Genomic DNA, 20,747 nt, shown 5'->3' with positions numbered 1-20,747 from the left:
ATTATTTTAGGTGATTTTCCCTCCATAGTGCATATCTTTGAATACCTGTGCATAGACATTACTTTAATGGCTATTTTGAACACTGTTACAAATATGGAACAAAAAATAAAAAGCCATGCTCTCTATGTTTCCTACCTATTTACCTGAGTTAGGAAGAAAACTGTAAGATATTCAATCTAAAAGGGAGAGGGATCAACCATAGGTCTCCATCAGGAGAAAAAAAAAAAAAATCAAGGTCAGCCGCTGGTTCAGGTGGCAGCTGTTTCTCACACATCCTTGTTTCTGCTAAATGACAAGGCTTAGGACACACTGACAGACTACAGTCATTGTGTGTGACAGTGAGAAAAAGAAACAGCAAATCTGAGGGGTGGGGAGAGGTTGAGCCTTTCACGTTACTCATCCATTTTTATTTTTACCTCCCCGATGCGGCTGTTAACATCAACGTCTTAAATGCTTCTCTCTGTCACATAATGATGCCAATGCTCTGGAAAGGCGTCCTTATCCACAGAAACTTAGCTTATGTCATGCAATCATGCTCATGAGGGAGGCATTATCAACGCAACCAGTTTCACATCCCAGGGTCACCCTGTCTATCCATGCTGCTAATTGGAGGTTAATAAAAATGCAGAAAAGCATGACTTTTGTTTTGACTTGCAGTACATTAGGGCAGCTGATAAAAGCTATAAAGATAGTTGCAAACACTTTATTTTCCATGACATGCCCCGACATATTACTGATTTAATGCACTGGAAAAAAAGGTAATGAGGACATCAACATGCAATACCAGCAGACATTAGATAAGAAAATAGCCTCCGAGGCAAGTCAGTCAAGGCAGCCTGTGCCTCACAGATATGGGAAGTCACAAAACAAGAAGCACACATAGAGTAGAGATGATACGCAGTGCTATAATGCTCTGAAGTCATAGACTGCATGTAAACCTTGACATTGACATGGAGAGTAGGAGTTGCACATCGATCGCTTCAATTGATTAGGCAGTCAATCGTTTATTGGCTAGTTTGCAGAGGAAGGGTGTAATGTTCACCAGCATTTGTTTGTCTCGCTTAAACACAACAGCACGTGGCTGATATACAGAAGATGCAGATGCTACCCATCTTTGATTGGGTCACGCATTGCTATTACGCAACATGTTTAAACTCTTTGACAATGCGGAGAAATAATAAATCCCCATACCTATTAGTGTTCGATAGGCTGCCAGTATCAGGTTAAAAGAAAAAGAGCGAGAGTGAGAGAGAGAGAGAGAGAGAGAGAGAGAGCAAGTAATTTCTAAATCAAATAAGTCATCAAGGTCTCTTATAAAAGAAAATAAACATAACCAGCGCTTGAGTGTGAAGAGGCAGTGCGGAGTTACAAGCCACTCAGCACATCATGTCATCAGCAAAGAATATCCTCTAAAAGCTGGAATTCAACAGTGTGTTTTGACAATTCTGTCTCGGCCTTGACTGGCGGAGAATGGCAGCCAATCCTCATTTGAAATGCGACAAGGAAAAACAAAGCCTGTCAGAATGACTTGGAGAGATGTCTACTGAGAGCCGCATGTGGCGAGAAACAGAGTCAGGGGGTGGGTGGGGGAGTTTAGAGGAGAAACTGTTACTCCTCCGCACGACTCTGTCCCTGAGACACACGTCATGCTGCTACCCCTCAGTGGGTGACTCTGACAGGATACTTTTGGTGCAGCACAGACCCCCCCCCACTCCCCCATGCGTGATTGATGAGCCTCATTTTGCCAATTAATGGAGAATCCCCTGTTGACTACCATCAGAATGCCGTTTGTAACTGTTAGTCTTTCTGCCTGTCACAGATTCATTTTAATTAGCAATCTCTTACTCCTCCGACTTTTCTATAGTGTCTAAAATTTGCAGAGTTGAGTGCTCAGTGACATGCTGGGGAAATGGCCCACTGTGTTATTTGCCTTCATTAATTCATTCACGAAGTGCACGGCCTTAACTGTGGAAGACCAAATATATATATTTTTTCATTTTTGTAAGAGTAAATGCCAGTGTCAACCATATAAAGTATATTATAATCAATTAGCGAATGTGAGACAATTAGTACACTTTACTCGCATAATGAAGCACCTAATTGCACTACAGCAAGCCAATTCAGTCAATAAGTTCGGCTAATCACTTGTGGGGCCACATATATGGGCAGGCTGCCCGAGAGATGGCCTGCAGTCATGTAGTCACAGGGATCTGTGGGTCCTGTCAGGGGAGAAGAAGGATAACCGCCACAGAGGAAAGTTAGAAATCAACAGAGCCGAGTAGCAAACAGCAGAACAATGTTCTATTCCCTCAACAGCAGGAGCAACAGAGGGATAACATTACTGAGGGAAAGCAGGGGAAGTTTGATTTACATTTTGGAATAGCTTTTGACTTGAACACACAGCCACTTCAGCTAATGACACTCAGGCCTTTTCATCAAGAAGCCTTCTGCATCCTTCCCCATGAGACACTTATATGCTGTAAGGCGTAACAGATAATGCCACAAGGTAATATACTATAATATACAGCAATAAATGTCTGCCTTTGTACAAATCCATGCACGCTACACTGTCTCCCACCATTTAGTACATCTCACCCTTGAGTTTTCATGATGAACTTCTCCTACAGCAGCCTTTGTATTATTATTACTAACAGCTATAATATAAGTTGAATTAATGGATTTAGCAACAGCATAGCCATTTGCATCATCTGTCTCCTTTTTTTTTTTTTTTTTTTATATGCTTTTTTTTGTGAGTCAGCATCTGTCGTTTCCCTCCAACCTTCCTATGTTGTCGATTTACAAGCTGAAGACACTGTAAAACCTCTGTGGCTTTTATTTACTTGACAAATAACTCCAGTCACGTTTCCCCCCTCCACTTGCAATTGATAGAATAATTTGCCAACAATAGGAGCACTATTCACCTGAGTCTAAGGGATTTCATTAAAACATCAAATGAAAGTGAAATCATGAGCCATGACGGTAGAGAGTGGGGATGGCTAAGCAGAGAAGCGTGGCTGGTGTCTACTGCGGGATTAGAGCTCAGCAACAAGTGCTCAAGGGGGGCTTTGCATCAAACCCAGGAGCCCATGACAAATGGGGGCGCCTGGGCTTCTGTCTATTACCCTGCACTAAGCCCAGGCCTTTTGGGGAAGTAATGAGGTGCAGATTGGAGCCTCTGCCACTGGGTCCTTAGTCTGACTTTCAGTAGAGCAGAAATAATCAGCACAGACCTGGGTCAATAGAGGCAAAGTTATACAGCCACTAAATGACACTGAGAAACATGAAGATAAAAAACAGATTAACTAAACAAATAATTCTCTTTTCAGTACATTAAAAGTTCACAACTCTTATTGATTTTGTGGGTATTGCATGCAAGTACTCAACCCAGTAGAGCGTAAGCTACCTTTACAGAAGATGACTAAAGATAAAGAATGCATTTTGTAGGTGTATTTTATACTGCAGGGCAGCAGGCCTGAATCCCTGCAGGACACAACGTATCTCAGAGGACACCCTCCAAGACTGGCAGGGCATGGAGGCATTATCAGTGGAATTGGACAGTTGTTCAGTCAGGAGCAAAAGGGTATATCCAGACTACATCATGGGTGTACCTCCTGTGCTCTGGTGCCACACCCCCTCTAGACTCTGGAGGCTATTGTCTAGGCCGTCTGTCAGCAAGCTCACTCTGCTGGTTAACAGAGCTGCCACATGAGGCCAAATGTCACAGCCTAACAAGATACTGATTGGCCAACTTCTTGGATATTCTTTCATATGACCTGAGGGCAGAGAAATGGGCTGTCTGTCAGAGACAGATGGAAGAGAAGGCGGAAAAAAAATACTTCTGTTGACAAAAGAAACTCTCTTTTACTTTCAATTTCATCAGAGGTCGACAAATTCATTAATTTTGTCATCGTTTGAATTCCTGTTGTGCATTCATAATTTTAAAATGACTATTCTCATTGTTTAAAATGACTTTATGGATGCAAGTTGAAACACTGAGCAAATTCCACACACAAAGTAATGTCACCATCATCTCAGAAACTATCACACTGAGTTCTTAATATTTCCCATCGACTTACACTAGTCTATTGTTCCATCTAAAAATAAAACCTAAACACTAAACCTTAACTTTTGAATGCAGTTAAATCCTTTCCGCGATGAGATCTGTTTACCCTGAAAGAGAAGAAATCCATATAATGCAAATCTTTTAGCTGATTTTCTTCTCCACATGACCAACAGGAACGAAGAAATCACCAACAACCGATCTTCTTCCTCTTCTTCACACTCATACAGAACATTAAAAATCCAATGTTTAGCACACAGAGCCCTAAAAAACAAGCACAGTGAGTACACGTGATACAAAACCAGAGCAAGTATTCAATTTTCTTGAAGGACCTGTCACATGTTTTTCTTGCTATTTTCTTCTGCTAAAACACCCACTTCACTTGTGACAAGAAACAATGACGCCATGGCTTGCACAAAAATGTGCATAGAGTGCAGCAAGCATTACTCATACCTCTGTCAAGGTCCAGTCAGTCACAGCTTGAACTTTAGCATGCGTACATACAATGCACACATATTGAAATGTAATAATTAGAAACAATAGTAATTTCTCCTATAATGCAATATTCATTGTAAATGATTGCTATGATTTGGAGATAATTTGTTGCTTAATTTGGGTCTTTTACCTTTGTGTAAGTCTGCTTAATAATATTGAGTAAAGAGACACAATGGCAGAACTCAGGTAGGTATAGGACAACTTAAAGCACCTCTACTAATTTAAACTAATTTCCAATGACTTGTGGATAAATAAGGAGCAGTACGGTTCATCTGTGTTTTGGTAATTTGGCAACAAAGTTTACGATGCTTCTTCATAGCAGAGTAAAACACTTTAACTGAAATCAGACTTTGGGGGGGTGTTGAAAGACGGTGGTGATCAAGAAAGAAAACCTATGACTTAACCTGCTCGCATAAAACAGAAAGTAACCTGAAGATTTGGAATGTTTGCCATATATAACCTATTTTTCCAACACATAAAACAGGAGTACAGTGGCGGCTACACGAGACTGTGCTTATCTGGAGGAAAACAAGATGTCTCTGCTGTTTAAACTGAATAGTCGGCTAAACAGAGCAACTATTTCACTAACAGTCTTTTATTTGACCTTTAGTGTCTGGTACAGACACGAAACATTGCTGCACCTGTACACAAACCTATCCTGAAGCCAGTAGTGTCTACAACACTGACTGTTTGACAAGGGCTATCCATAAACACAATGTAGTGAGCCTCTTCCTTTGAAGAGGGAACTAAATCAGCGTGAGGACTCTGGAACAACAAAAAGGTGTTACCTATGTAAATGTCTTTGTCGATTTTGGAGCCACAGAGGTGGTATTACAGACCTGCCCTAGGGCTGTGGAAAAAGTGTGCCTGGTCAAACCCTGAGTGGGTGGACTAAGTTGGTTTCTTAAACTGACACTGTGAAGACTGCAGGCTCATGTCCAACTATTCAAGGCAGACTATACACAAAGAAAGTTTTGGTAACTTATGTCGATTCGTACTTTTCACAAAAAAGCTGTTTATTTCACAGAAAAAAAGAAACACATCTAAAAAAAACAAAAAAACAACAACACCCATAATCTCACAATACTATATCTGAATGATCAAAATGCACTCGTTAAATTCCAGCCATTAAATCTTTCACATAATCTGACATTTTACTTGAGTATTACTATTTAATAATGCTGTATGCTTTCACGTGATGGTATTTTAGAAAGACTGTCTAATCCACTATATTTATATGACAATAAAGTTTAGATTTTATATCCTAAAAATTTCAAAAGCCTCTTAAGTAAAATTAGGCTTTGGTGGATGCAGCGGCAGCATCCCCAGATGCCCTCCCTGCCACGGCACTTTTACCTGCAACCACATGTGCTCATGCAGGAGCATGCAGCATTATGCTTATGGTTTCTGCTACACTCAATGCAGCACACCAGTGTAAGAGAAGGCCAACACGCATGTTGCCTTGCTAAACCTGGTGACACATGGAAGCTAGTTTCACTCAAGCACTTATCAGTTTTAATTTACCATTATCTAATGTATACATATCTCGGGGTCTTGTTCACGAGTGAGGGAAGGATGGAGTGTGAGATCGACAGACAGATCGGTGCGGTGTCTGCAGTAATGCAGACTTTGTGTCGGTCTGTCGTGTTGAAGAGAAGGAGCTGAGCCAGAAGGCGAAGCTCTCGATTTACCAGTCGATCGACGTTCCTACCCTCAACTATGGTCATGAGCTGTGGGTCATGACCGAAAGAACAAGATCTCGTATACAGGCGGCTGAAACGAGTTTCCTCCACAGGGTGGTCGGGCTCTCCCTTAGAGATAGGGTGAGGAGCTCGGTCATCCGGGAGGGACTCAGAGTAGAGCCGCTGCTCCGCCGCATCGAGAGGAACCAGTTGAGGTGGCTCAGGCATCTGGTCAGGATGCCTCCTGGACGCCTCCCTGGTGAGGTGTTCCAGGCACGTCCCTCTGGGAGGAGACCCCGGGGAAGACCCAGGACACGCTGGAGGGATTACATCTCTCGGCTGGCCTGGGAACGCCTTGTGACCCCCCCCCCCCCGCAGAGTTGGCAAATGTGTCTGGAGAGAGGGAAGTCTGGGCTTCCCTGCTTAGGCTGCTGTGACCCGCGACCGGACCCTGGATAAGCGGCAGAAGATGGATGGATGGATGGATTGATGGATGAATGGGTGGATAGACGGATAGATGGATGGATGGATGGATGGATGGATGGGTGGATAGACGGATAGATGGATGGATGGATGGATGGATGGATGGATGGATGGATGGATGGATGGATGGGTGGATAGACGGATAGATGGATGGATGGATGGATGGATGGGTGGATAGACGGATAGATGGATGGATGGATGGATGGATGGATGGATGGATGCATGGGTGGACAGATGGATAGATGGATGGATGGATGGATGGATGGATGGATGGATAATGTATACATTGAAGTTAATTTCAATGTTCTTTTTCTTAACTTACATAGTTGTAATTTATACTGAAATAGTACTACTGGTACCTCAAGGTTGTTAAACTTTGTATTCATTGCAAGAGAAAGGAGGGGAAAAAAAATAAAAGAAAAAAAGGCTTTTTAGTTAAAGTTATTATAGTTATGAGCACAGAAAGACTCATCATAATTCATCTGTATGACAATGCAACCCGGTCCTTGACTAAACTTCTGAGCAAAACATGACTATTTTCAAAGTAAAAACTTGGCCATGAGCAGTAGCTTCAAACCAGTCAGCTCCATTCACCCAGCCTTGGTGAAGAATCCCCCAGCTACAAGGATTCTGGGTTGGGGAAACTCAATGACAAACTATGTCTGACACACATAAACAGACACGGATGGAGAGAAAAAAAAAAAAAAAAAAAAAACCAAAACATATAATGTTGAATAGAATGGCAGAAAAGAAAACTAAAAACTATAAATAAAAAGGATGAAGAATGTTCTGTTGTGTTAGTAAATGGTAAAATGAGCTAGAAAACTAAACACTGGAAAAAAAAAGGACAAAAGTTCTGGCAACATCTTGTCTTTCTCTTTTGGTCCAGGCACAATGTCTGCATTTGGACCCGTTACTCTGAAACAACTGTTTTTCTGGGCAGTTGGTTTATCATTTTATAAATCATTTTCTGTTTTTCTTAAGTAAAATTGCGCTAACCCAAGAAATATTCTTACATCTACACACAGATATGTTCCACCGCGTTTGGCACTATGATCCAGAAACTTCCCATCAACAAGAGGTGTGTGACAGTCATAAAACAAACTTTGCCAACAGACAAGCCAGTGCAGTCACAACAAATTGCTGGTTGCAAGAAAAACCCTCTGATGATGATATCTGCGTCCCATACACCCCAACCGACCCTCATGCATTCATGAAAGCCCAAAAACTAAAACCCCTGACACATCTTTTGAAACGGTCCAAAGAGGAAAGCTCCTTTAAGCTCCATGTGTGAAGATGGCTGTGGATCATACTTTGATTCTGGCATGATGGGAAATAAAAGGTTAAGCTGGATATCAGTATGCTGAGTTAAGTCATTAAGTGCAGCACAGGGAGATGTATTGGACATGTCCAAGCATTCATCAAGGTTCAGCCCAGTCTCTCATCATCCTCATCAAGCCACCTCACTGCATCAATATTCTAGTATGCAGAGTCCTACTCTTCTCTATTCCATCATACACACATTTGGGTGTGTGTTCGTGTGTGAGAGATTGCACATGCGATAGCAGTACTCTGCCTACTGAAATAAGGCTCTCTGGGGGCTTATGCCTCAACTCTACAGCCTTTGTGGGCCCCCATTACTTCTGACAGATAGAGATCACTAAACTGCTGAACAAACACCCCATTCAGTAATTTGCATACATTACAGTAATGGAAAGAGAAAAATGTATCAATAAAGCCGAATGAAGTGCTTCCACCAAGTCTTTCTTGCTCACTTTCTTGGGTTGATTTCTTAATTTAATAACCTTCTATCTGACATTTTTAATGGGACCATATAAAACTTTTGAAGCTTAAAGAAATTAGGCATGCTAACTGTGGCTGTGGAAACAAATAAACAAACTGAATCTTCTTGTGTTTCTTTGGGACACAAGATGCATTTAAAACACCTTGCAGTGACCGACACTTTAAAAAAAAAAAAAAAAAAAAAAGAAAAAAAAAAAGACTGAACAGAAACATACTCACCTACATGCAGTGTACATTATTCTTTCTACCTGTCTCTCCCTAACACACACTCACACACAAATACAGTCTGACTCATTCATCACAGAGCCCAACAGTCAAGACAAAGCAGCCTCACTTAACTTTTTCAGGGTTGCTCAAGCATCAAATTCATGACTTTTAGTTGCTGTTCTTCCATCTGTCACGTTTCAAAGAGCCAACATCATTTTTTCTTTCTTTTCTTTTTCTTTTAAATCCCAGGATAAAGTTTAAGAAGGTATCTTTGCCTTAACTCTTCTATCTTATGTGCAGCAATGGAACTGTCAACCAGAAATATACAGTTCTGTATTTCACACTGTCATTGTTCCAACACTTAGCAGCACAGCACTGAAGCTCGCTGCAAACACTGGTACTAAAAACGTCAACAAATCAACCACTCTCTGCTTTCTTGCTTTAAATCTCAGTTTGCTCCGTGTGTGTGCGTGCACTTTTTAACGCCATGGTTGCTTGCACAAAAAAGCCTAACATCTGATGTATTAGGAAGGTTCATGTGGTAAAAAAAAAATGGTCCTGGATAAGAAATTCAGAAGAATAAGCTAAAAAAAAAAAGAAACATATGTCTATACACATGCATTTGTAATGATCATGAACTGCGGATAATGTAATTGCTTGATGCCAACGCCCTTTTATCACTCACCATATTATGAACATCAAAAAGGAGAAATAAAAAACACTTTAGTTGTACATTTTCTATGACACCATGCTAGTACACTTATTAGTCTTATCACTCTGTATGGACGTGAAATAAAACAGGCCTAGAGCTCATAATCTCTAGGGAGATAACGGAGAGAAGTAAAAAAATGCAAATGGTTCACCTTTTTATAGTACCTTTTTAACCTTTACTTGGTTGTACAACACCTGCTTTATCAAGTATCCCTCATTCATTTAATCCAACACTTCACACACCACTGGCTGCAGAGCTGCAATGCAAAACCAGTTACTTGCTGAAATTCAGAGCTTGTCTGTGTGAGACTTCAACATATCGGGAAGATAACAATTGCGCTTGGGCTGAAAAATCAATTATATTAATAACTGGCAACATGTTCTGTCAGCGGGAGCAATGTGATCCACAACACATACTGCAGCATTGTCTTCAAAGATGAGTGCAGTAAGGCTACGGGCAATGATCCAGTCTCTGTAACCTCTGGAGGAAATAGTGTACAGAAAAAAAATGCAGCAAAGAAACATGAAGACGCAGAGGTTAACATCACAGCAGAGAATAATGCAAGAGCTGACAGAAACAGCAGTGACTTCCTCGCAATTTATGTCTGCTTTGTGATAATCAGACATGACCAGCCACCCCAGATGTAAAGACTTGTTTTGCCTTTATAGCTAATCAGTCATTTGTCAATCAATCAATACGTTATTTAATTAATCAAAACTGTTATTTCCCCATAATGGACAACGGGCTCGTTTTATCAGCAGGCTCACACTTCTACAATGATTTGTCGGCTTCTCAAGAAATATTTTACCGATGCTCAATGTATAAAACAAGAGCATTAATACGAGTGTTTACTCCTTCTAACCTCTTTCAAATCGCGGCAGTGGAACAGGTGAGGTAGGGAGAAGAGGAGAAAGGGAGAAGTGAGGTGATTCAGGTCATTGCCAGCCAGCCTCACTCTGCTAACCTCTGGGGAGGAACTTCAGACAGTGAAGAAGAGACACGCTGCAGTATATCTACACGTCTACAGCTCCTCTCACTCAAGCATCCAGCTCACAATCAACGAATCAATACTGACATTGAGAGGTAGAGCAGATTCTTCTCCAAAACCACACAATCTTCACCACTTCTATTCTAATTATACAAATATAAATATATTTCTCTAATTAGGAGCATATTTTTCATGTTTGGAAACTGTCACTATTCCACCACCTAATGAAGAAAATTAACATATGGGAACACCCACTCATTTTAAATGAAAGATATAGAGCTTTTTTCTTATTTCCTTACAAGACAACAAAAAATATATATTATATATATATATATATATATATATATATATATATATATATATATATATATATATATATATATATATATATAATTTATTTTTATGGATGTATGGATGTATGGATGGATAGATAGATAGATAGATAGATAGATAGATAGATAGATAGATAGATAGATAGATAGATAGATAGATAGATAGATAGATAGATAGATAGATAGATAGATAGATAGATAGATAGATAGATAGATAGATAGATAGATAGATAGATAGATAGATAGATAGATAGATAGATAGATAGATAGATAGATAGATGTGTGCATGGAAAGACACCCTGACCTCTAAGTGTTGACAGCAGAGTTGATTTTCATCATATCTCAAACCTTTACAATGAGGACCGTTCCTCTCAGAGAGGACATTTGAAAAAGTGCAGGGACATGGCTAATTCAATCTGGGAGCAGAGATGCTTGGCTTTAAGTGAAACACTCTGTTATCAAAACAGGAGAGGTGCCATGAGAAAAGATGGTTGTGTGGAGAGGCTTGTGTGGCCGGTCAGAAGATGAAATCAGGGATAGGCGATAAGATGGTGTGAGGGGCTAGAGACCCTATTAGAGTCCCCCAGGGGACAGGCAGCAGTGGCAGAGTGCAGTAAAAATAGCCACGGGCATGATTTCGCTCTTGGGACACATGGAGGAGTGAAGAAGGAGATCTGATCAACATTTCACAGCAAGGAAGCCAGATCCATTCCCTACGGTCCCCAGGGTGCCACCTATCACATCAAGTGACTTAAACTGCTTACCACTGCCAGGCACAACACAAACAGCACATACTTTTGCCAGTCCTGTCGACAAAACAGCACAAGGCATTTCTTATTATGCTTCAGTGCATACGTTGTAGCAGTGCAAAGCAAGGGTAAGCCAGCTCATGTTGGAGAAAAGACCAGAGTAAAAAAGGATATCGACATCTTTTCCACAAACTTATCTTGTTGGTCATCTGTTTTGGGGAAGTTTTCAATGTCACTCTCAAGCCTCTGAATGTGACGTTCCATGGTGGTCAAACTGCCCTTCAGGATCTCAGCAGACACTGCAAACCAAAAGACAAAAAAAAGAAAAAAAAAAACCCAACACATTAATTACTATGAACATTTACTGGGATTATGCTCGAGTAATTACCAAGTCAGCACACTTTCAATAAAACGTTACATCATGATAAAAAGCATCTGTCATGGAGTCACACAGTATCTTGCACGATACTGACTTCTGCATTCTCCATGTGTGTGGCCTAGAAAGCAAGTATGCATGAGTATAGTGCGTGTGTGTGTGTGTGTGTGTGTGTGTGTGTGTGTGTGTGTGTGTGTGCGCGCGTGTGTGTGTGTGTGTGTGTGTGTGTGTGTGTGTGTGTGTGTGCGCGCTGTGGCTCATTAATCAGTCTGTAATCACTGTTTACAGAGTTGCTGTGAAATCCACGGTATTCCGATCAGGCCTTTCAAGTAGAAACTTCAAACAGTGAGGAGTGTCTTATGGGATCAGATGGGACAGGAACAGTATCATGTTTAGGTTACTGTTAAGGGCTTTGTTTTATTGACTCCCCTCCCAAATACACACACATTCATTTCCCATCTTAAAGACACCTGCAATAAATAATAAATGTTAAATCTCAGTAAAAGTGGCCTCTTCAGGTACAGAAAAATGGATTGAAAACCTTTTCAATTTATTTGTACTATTTTGATTGGTTCTCATGTTAAAACGAGCTGTAGACCATGCTGAAGTCTTTCTTAATCATACATTCAAAGCCAACATGACATTCCGTGGAGACCATGAATGGTTATATTAATAACCAAAATTTGGGCTTTTGATAGGTAAAAAACTGAAAGATTGATGCCTGCACACTGATTCCAATCAAATGTTGGGTCTGATGAAATTGTCTGAAAAGCTAGAAAAGATCATTGAAAAAAAATATAATAATAACAATAATAATAATAACAACAACAACAACAATCATAATAATAATAATAATAATAATAATAATAATAAAGTAGGTCAACTCTTGTAAATAAATAGTGAACTTCACTGAGAGTCTAATCAGTTATGTGTGATCTTGCTTTGGTTCATAATAGTGTTTATAAATGAAGCTAAATCAAACAAATGCACACTACACATTAGCTTGACTTTCAGGCAATTCTCACATACTGTAATTTGTACGACATATGAAAAACACCTCATTTGCATTTGCTCAATTAGATTTCCTTCAAGAACTGACTCCATGTGAAAACTTTCCCAACAAACCAATTAAAAACAGCAAACCAACACCATCTGCAAAATTAGTTCATACACTGTAGGTGAAGAGCAGAGGGGGTGGGATAATAGACAAGCTGGCATGGGATGTAGCATTAGCTACGTGAGGTTCTACTCTGTCTTGGTATAATCAGTACCACAGCTTGGGTTTGGTCTCAGTTTCATTTCCCAACAATGAGAAGAGACGGCAACATTGTGAGCTGCATGCACTTAAACACCCCCTACACACTCTTCACCAACACACCTGTACATGCACACACAGACCTACTGTATGTCAGCCCAGAAGAAATACAGCGTGAGTGCTGAGTCTGTTCAATTATTGGGCTTCACAGCTAACAGGCTGCATCCGGACAAACTGGGAGATTCACAATTCTTCCTCACTGATTCCTATAGAGCTGACTTCTGGGAATGACACTTGGGGGAGGAGGGGGGGCTCAGTATCACATAACCTGTTTCTCAACTGATAGGGCTTTGGAGATCCACATTCTCGCGCCACTCTGATATTAGCTTCACTAATGGTAAAAAAGAAAGTGAACAGTGGAAGAGGTGGGCACATGATGCAAGAGAGACAATTACATTCACACAGAGCCACAGGGAGGTCTTTGTCTGGCACTGTGGCTTCTGATAGTGGTATTATAGTAGCTTGAGGCCTGAGTGATAGTACTGGGTAATGGTTTGGCTGAAACACTGATTATAGTAACTACAGTAGCCAAGAAATAGTGGCTCAAGCAAACTGCAATGGAGTTTCAAGGGAGCTGTTAACAGGATCAGAGTGAAGCCATGGGACTTCAGAGCAGCCTATTGTTTACAAGGGAACTGCTCACTGCTGAGACACACTGACACAGATATAGCAGCTGAACTGTGTGCAATGAACAAATGCATTTATTTCTTTTTTTTTTTTTTTTTTTAAATATACTGATGAATAGTGCTCTGCTTCTTGGAAATACAGTATGTGCTACTGTGCATCTTTGCTCTTATAATCCAGTAGATACAGAATTAAGCAGCTACTCCTCTGGGATATCATTAGTAAAATTAACACAAAAATAACGCTAAAACTTTCAGGGGACAGAATGTGGCAACATGAGAGTCTTCTGAATGGATTCCAAGTGGATCAGAGGAGAAACGCAGGATGGGGGAGGGGCTGCATTTTTCCAGTAATGCCAGAAAGGAAGACTTGCACATGTTAATGTGAAATGTTGTGAGAAGTATGGGCAAGAAAGAGGCTGATGGGGAAAGAAAGAGAACGTAACATATTCATTGATAGGAGCTTAGTAATACTGACTTGCTGGCTCATTCCTCATTCTTACAGAAAAAGCAAAGAAAAAGCTAAACATATTTCATTCAGCTTTGCCCTGTTTCCTTCAAGTGCACTGCCAGGGGAGGAAAAATAAATAAATACTGCGTAGCTCCCAATACCAAATCAAGCACTATAATGTGAAGATGTCAACGTTCTATTCAGTCGTTTGTGGAAGGGGGCAATTTTCATTTTGATTTATAGACAAATAATACCAATCATTCAAGCAGTGTTCTTGCCTTGTCGCCTAAGGTTATAAAGAAAATTGAGATTTATTTTGAATGTTGCTGCCAATGTAGCATAAAAGATCTACTTTTAAATAATCTTTGCAGCTCAGAAAAACAAAGACAAATGCCACATAAAACAAAAACAGAAGGTCGTTCAGGTGTATTTATGGCCTTTGTCAAATAAGCGTATGTTTGCGAGTTTGTGATGAAGTAACACAGACAGTAAAGTATCTGCACCACATACAGCTGCTCCCTGCTGAAATGATGAATGTTTTCCCCCAGTTACATACTTATCATGTTAAATTTGATACGTTTAACAATGGAGAACATGCTGACATACAATCAAAGCTGGTCCACATTCATCGTTTGTCACAATGAACACTGACCGGTGAAGTCCTCAAAAAACAACTGGCTTGTGCTCCAACTGCAGAGAAGATCTGATGCACTATTAAACTCTTATCGAGTCCAAAAAAATGTGCCACAATGTATTTCCGTTTTGCTCCAAATTAAAGAAATAAGTCTGTATTTGTGAAAACTTGTGGTTTGGGATCAGGCATTGTGGAGCTTGGTCAACAAATCTTTATATACACCATTTGGAAACTCCAGTTTCAAGATAAACTTATCTCTGCTTCCTGTCTTCATCTTAAACCTCCCAAATTCACTGTCTGTAACATAGAAGGAGAAGCTTCCTATGGGGGATTTTAAAATTTAGATACACAAAATATGTGCTTTGCGTTATATTTTCTCCCCACAAGTTAAAATCTGGAACTGATCCGTACATCAGTGATTATTAACAATTACTGAAAACATCTCTGCACATTTTTCATTGACCAATCACAGTTATTTCCTTAATAAATATGAGTCTTCTTCCCAATTCCACCCTTACTTTTGATGCCACCTGAAAGTGAATAATAGATGAAGTGGGTGGCAAACTACTGTAAAGAAGTGAAGAGAGACAAGAGGATAAACACAATTCAGTGTGTTTCCTTTTCATCAGAATCAAAGCGTCTCAAGTTGCGGCAGTGAAAGTCATATTGTTGCTGTGACACAGTCGTCACATTATACTTTTTGTTTATCTCGGCTCAGATGACGTTAACAGTAGAAAGCAGGAGAATGTGGCGATGGAGGACATTTATCAGACAACATAAAGAGTCAGAGTCGGAAGAAGTGTTTAGTTTCCCCATGTTTTGTTGCGGGGAAATAAATAAGTAACTAGTTTCAGTCATTTATCAATTTTTAAAAGCATTAAAATCATCTGTCATGTTGAATTATATATTATTGAAGAGATATATATAAAAAAAAAATACAGTCACTGCATTATACTAGAAAAAAGACAAACAATCAAAACAGTAATTCACCATGAATGTTGAAGTAATTGCATAAACATAAAAGGGTAAATCCGTTTAGCTTTTGCTCTATTTCCTCCTTTCATTTGCATTTAGCTTAACCCCTTCATGCACCAGAATTATTACCAGTATGAAGGGTTTAGAGTGATGAGCCCCCCTCCCCCAGAGGACTGAACCCATAAGGTATACAGTATTTAATGGTTAATCCGCCAAAACTCTACTACTGCAATTAAAAATATCAACAAAATAAAACAATTAATAAAAGACAGACACTTAGATTTTATGATGCGACTTCAAGTAAATTATATAAATTATGACCATTTTCTGCCCTTCTAACTAAGTTTACCTTTTCTGATTGTATGTGACAACACAGACGTAATAAAACGCCTCAAAAGCAATGCTTCATGAATAATTACTGATTCATACCTACAGTTCATTCAGTCACCCGTTTCCTTGACAAATGTTATTTTCAACCACAACTTGTATCTATTAAAAGAAAACTGTTAAAAAAAAAAAAAAAAAAGTGCTTGCAAACTCAGCAATGTCTATTACAGCTAAAAATGAGAAGCACATCAGCATTAACGTAAGGTGAATAAAACATGACAGAACAAGAAGTTATTTTTAAAAAATTTGACTTGAAATATAAGCTATGTCAGTGATAAAGCACACCCACCAAAAACAGAAAGAAAGGATAAAAATAAATAAATAAATAAATAAAAAAATAAAAAAAACTTAAAAAGTAACTGAACCTCATCCTCCAGAAGGAGGGCTTGTTTACAATGGGGGTCATGTCTGTGAGACTTTATTGCTTTTGGCAGCCATCAGAGCTGTGGCCCAGCGCCAGATCTCTGGAGGAATTACAAATGGAGTCAATTACAATATATTTTGATGCATGGGAAAGTTTAGACATTGACCTGGGGTGATGACAATTCCCCAGGAAGTGCTGAGGAAATCAGTCAGGGTGATGTGCTGGTGCTATGTGTGTGTCTCTGCCCTCTGCAATAAAAAAAAAAAAAAGTGAGGAACTCACAGCAGTACCGTGCTTTACCTCCCTCACCTGACAACCAGCCACCTGAATGCCTGTCATGCACTCGCTTGTTTGTGATCACTTTTCTTTGCAAAGGTACATTTTTATCTCATTTTCAGTCACACAAGTTTGTTCTCAACAAGAAAAGATAAGCGAACAGATCCAGTCTTTGGTATATTTGTGAAAAGAATGTAAACAAGTAGAACAACAAACATTACAGTTAGGTAGTGACTGTTATACAGCTAAATGACAAAAAAAAAAGAAAATTTCATGGACGATTATCTTTCTCCACCTTAACACGGCAAGCCACGTGGGCATCAGTTTGGACCAAAATGGCAAATACATCAAAACAAAGCTAATTTAAAAAGAAAAATAAAGGATGACCGCTAGTGTCATGTTAAATATTTTAAACTAACCTGCGTGCAGGAACAAACCCATTCTAAAAGTAAGGAGACGATTTGTGATAGTGCAGCAAAGCAAGAAGATCCTCAGTGATGGGGGAGGAGGAGGTGTGGCAATCATAATAGCCCGCAGTGGTTGCCTGATGCTTGTAAACTCCTTCACAGCTTCAAAGTCACACCTTATCACATAGCTGAGGCTATTTCACCTGGCACCTCCAAGGTGCACACTTTACTTGACATTTCTAGATCCAAGAAACCTGAAGCCTTAGTTGATTTTTGACTGGTTGGAGATGTGCACAAAAACCTATCTATCTATCTATCTATCTATCTAAAGAAATAGTTTTGTTTTTAAAACTAGAAACATGCTGTTGAATAAACCTACATCGAGTATGGTTGTCACAGATAGACGTGTTGAGCAAATACACAACACCAAACTGTATGGTGGCACTAAATATGGCACTATATATGGCAAAAAACTATCATGGTCTAATCACATAAACACGATAGTGTGCAGGATGGATAAAGGCCTCTCAATTGTTAGAAGTTGCTGTCACATGTTACCTTTTGACATGACTGCAGATGTCATAAAAACAGAAAAACAGGTAAGATTACTGTTAAAGATTTGGTCCTGTGCTGCTGCAATACACATAATGGCTTACAAATGGTCCAAAGCCGAGCAGCTCAACGTGCACTTCAGTGCCCACTCAGAAATAGCGTTAACTGGAGGCATGATGTACTGTCCTTGCTAAAAGTAAAAGAGAGATTTACAGCCTCATTGTTAAATTTGACCAGAAACACTGTCATAATCAAATTACAGCACGTGCCTCACCAAGAGCTGAGTTTTAGTCTTGATGAAGGCAATTATGAAACCAGACATGCCACAGAAGGCACATTTAGACAACCCAAAGTGAAAACAAACTGTAATAAAAAATACTGTAATGTTGCAATGTACAACTGGAGCACGATGTCAAGTGGCATCAGGAAATACAGGTCCTTTGTAAAAGGCGTCTTCTCATTACATTCTCATCTTCTCATCTCTCTCTGATGTCTGATGGCCATTGTTGTTAACCGATTACAACATCCACAATCCAGTCACTTACAACTAATGGTCCAATATTGGATTATTCTGATAGTTATAAACAACCACATGAGCCAGGTTAATCCCTGCAGTGAAAGAGAGATAAAGCACAAACGTGGTCCTATGCACATGTACACTGATGTGTCTGTAAAGTCTCCATAGAATGACACTGTTGTGAAGTAAAGCTGCACACAGAAGGCTGGTATCTATGTAGGTGTGTGTGTTTGGGTGTGTGTATATGCATGGGGAATGGCTATTTTTGTGATTTTTAATCACTGTTTAAATGTTGCGAAAAAACAGATTGTTAAAAAAGTCTTAAGACCGGCTTTAGGAAGAATACTCGTACTCCAACAGTTGACCTGTTTTTGCCTGACAGAGGATTCAAGCTGCGTCTCCAGAATTGAGGTTGGATAAAACGCCCAACAACAAACATTTTAACTTCGAGTCATTTTTTCCAGCTATCATTGGTCATCTGCTTTGTATTTTGGTATTCTGCAATTTCATTTGGAGAGGAGAGACGGAGAAAAGAAAACATGTTAAGTAATCACTAAGGAAAAAAAAAAAGTTTGCTTTTCCTTATTTATTATTAACAACAGTATCAAGGTCAGCTACTTGGGAGCAGATGAGGCACAGTCAGTGCTTGACTGTGACTGTTGAGAGCCAGCATTGTTTCCGAGTTTTGCTCAGTTACACATCGATTTCTAAACATCTTGCTTCGTTTTACCCGTGTCTCACATCCTGTTCCTGAGTCACAGTTAGTTCTCTTTGCTCAGTCTCCTTCCTCCTCCTCTCAGTTGGCTTCTTCTAATGTTGCCATTTGTAGAGCAAGAGCTCCCTCTGTGAGAGATGCTGTTGCCAAACAGAAAGACCTCTTTAAAGCTTTCTATACACACCAACAGTTAATTGATCTGTGTTGATCTGTATCAAGTTAAGGCAGTGAAATTTGATCCTTTTCTATACAGAGAGAGAGAGAGAGAAAGGCCAGATGGAGACTTCATTTTTTCAGTAATATAAAGTACCATTAAGAAGATGTGGGCTGATATTTAATATCCATGAGCAACATAATTAGGACTATTATTAGTACGCAACACTATCAAAGAAAAGCAACGCTTAACCGAAAATCATGCCTACCATAAATATAGTTACCAATGTCTTTCGTCATCCATACAAACGTTTAAAAAGTTGAATGTCTCTTTTGATATTTATTTTTCAAATAACTAAATAAGAATTAACATTGTCCTACTGATCTATTGAGAGGAAATGTATATATTTTTAAGAAGGGTCTTTTAGAACCGACCACGTGTGCGTGTGTGGTGCTGTGTTATTCATGAGAAAAGTGTGGAGGGTGAATGATGACTCAGGCACTGTGTTTTCCTCCCTTTTCCTTTTATCGATGACTTCATGTTGAGAAATTTCTTTGCAAACTTACAACATGGGATAAAATATCCAGCGTCTGTCCGGAAAAGCTTCACACTGATGTTACTCAGCATTCGTCATTCATACATCTGGATGACGGGTTTCTATTTTAATCTAGAAACAACGCTGAGGATAGTGGTGACATTTCATGTGCTTAACTTTCCCACTTGTGATTTATCCATTTCAGATCAACTTAAAATAAACAAATCCTTAGAATTTCATGAGACGTAGTGGACTGAAAGAGAGAAGTAAACTGTCTGGCAGATGAGCTTACGGTTTTGGAAGAGATGATTGAAAGCAGTAGACATTCTCTCTGTGGACAAAATAGTAATTTGAAAGAAAAAGACAAAGAAGAAGAGAATGACCCTGCCTGGGATTAAGTTTCTGCTACAGTGAACAAGGAGGGGATGAATGATAAAACTGCCACTGACATTAAAAATAATTCAAATAAAACAATCATATATTTAGCTTTAAATGTTAAAGGACTGCCCATGCCAATGTCTGTTATCAGCACCTCTGAATATTGATGAGTTTTAGATGTAAAAAGCACAATAACAGCAAGGAGAGAAAGAAAAAAAAAAAAAAAGAGGCAGCCAAGCTCCTTTTGATGGCTTTATGCTGAGCATTCATTCTGAAGTAGCATCTGTTCGATTGTGAGCCTCTTCCACTTAGCACGCTGGTTCTATTTTTCAGTTATGACTGGTTATGATGGATTCCTACCAACAGAGAAAAGCAGAGGATGGGCAGGTAAATGGAGGCAGGATATAAACTACTGACTACAGGATTTTGAACTGAGAACAAGGCATTTGGTGGTGGTGGCAGGAATACATGTTGAATTATTTAGCTAAGAGTAGCTCCAGTCCCCAGTCTACTTTCAGAAAAGAACCATGCAGCTGTGTGGAAACAATTATTCACTTGCCTTTTTATCAATTTATTT

At 39.5% G+C, this 20,747-nt stretch overlaps 1 protein-coding gene across 1 annotated transcript in view; it reads right to left on the bottom strand.

Annotated features, from left to right (window-relative positions):
* The window catches only part of diaph2 (diaphanous-related formin 2), a 373,599-nt gene that overhangs the window by 94,931 nt on the left and 257,921 nt on the right, over positions 1-20,747 (bottom strand). Inside the window, exon 24 of the mRNA XM_079250311.1 lies at positions 11,686-11,810. Within this exon, the coding sequence (XP_079106437.1) occupies positions 11,686-11,810 (125 nt within the window). The remainder of the gene's footprint in view (positions 1-11,685; positions 11,811-20,747) is intronic.

The sequence above is a fragment of the Telmatherina bonti genome (genome assembly GCF_933228915.1).
Source record: "Telmatherina bonti genome assembly, chromosome: 12".
NCBI lineage: Eukaryota > Metazoa > Chordata > Actinopteri > Atheriniformes > Telmatherinidae > Telmatherina > Telmatherina bonti.
Note: the sequence above shows the minus strand (reverse complement) of the source record. Positions and strands in the feature narration are given on the sequence as shown.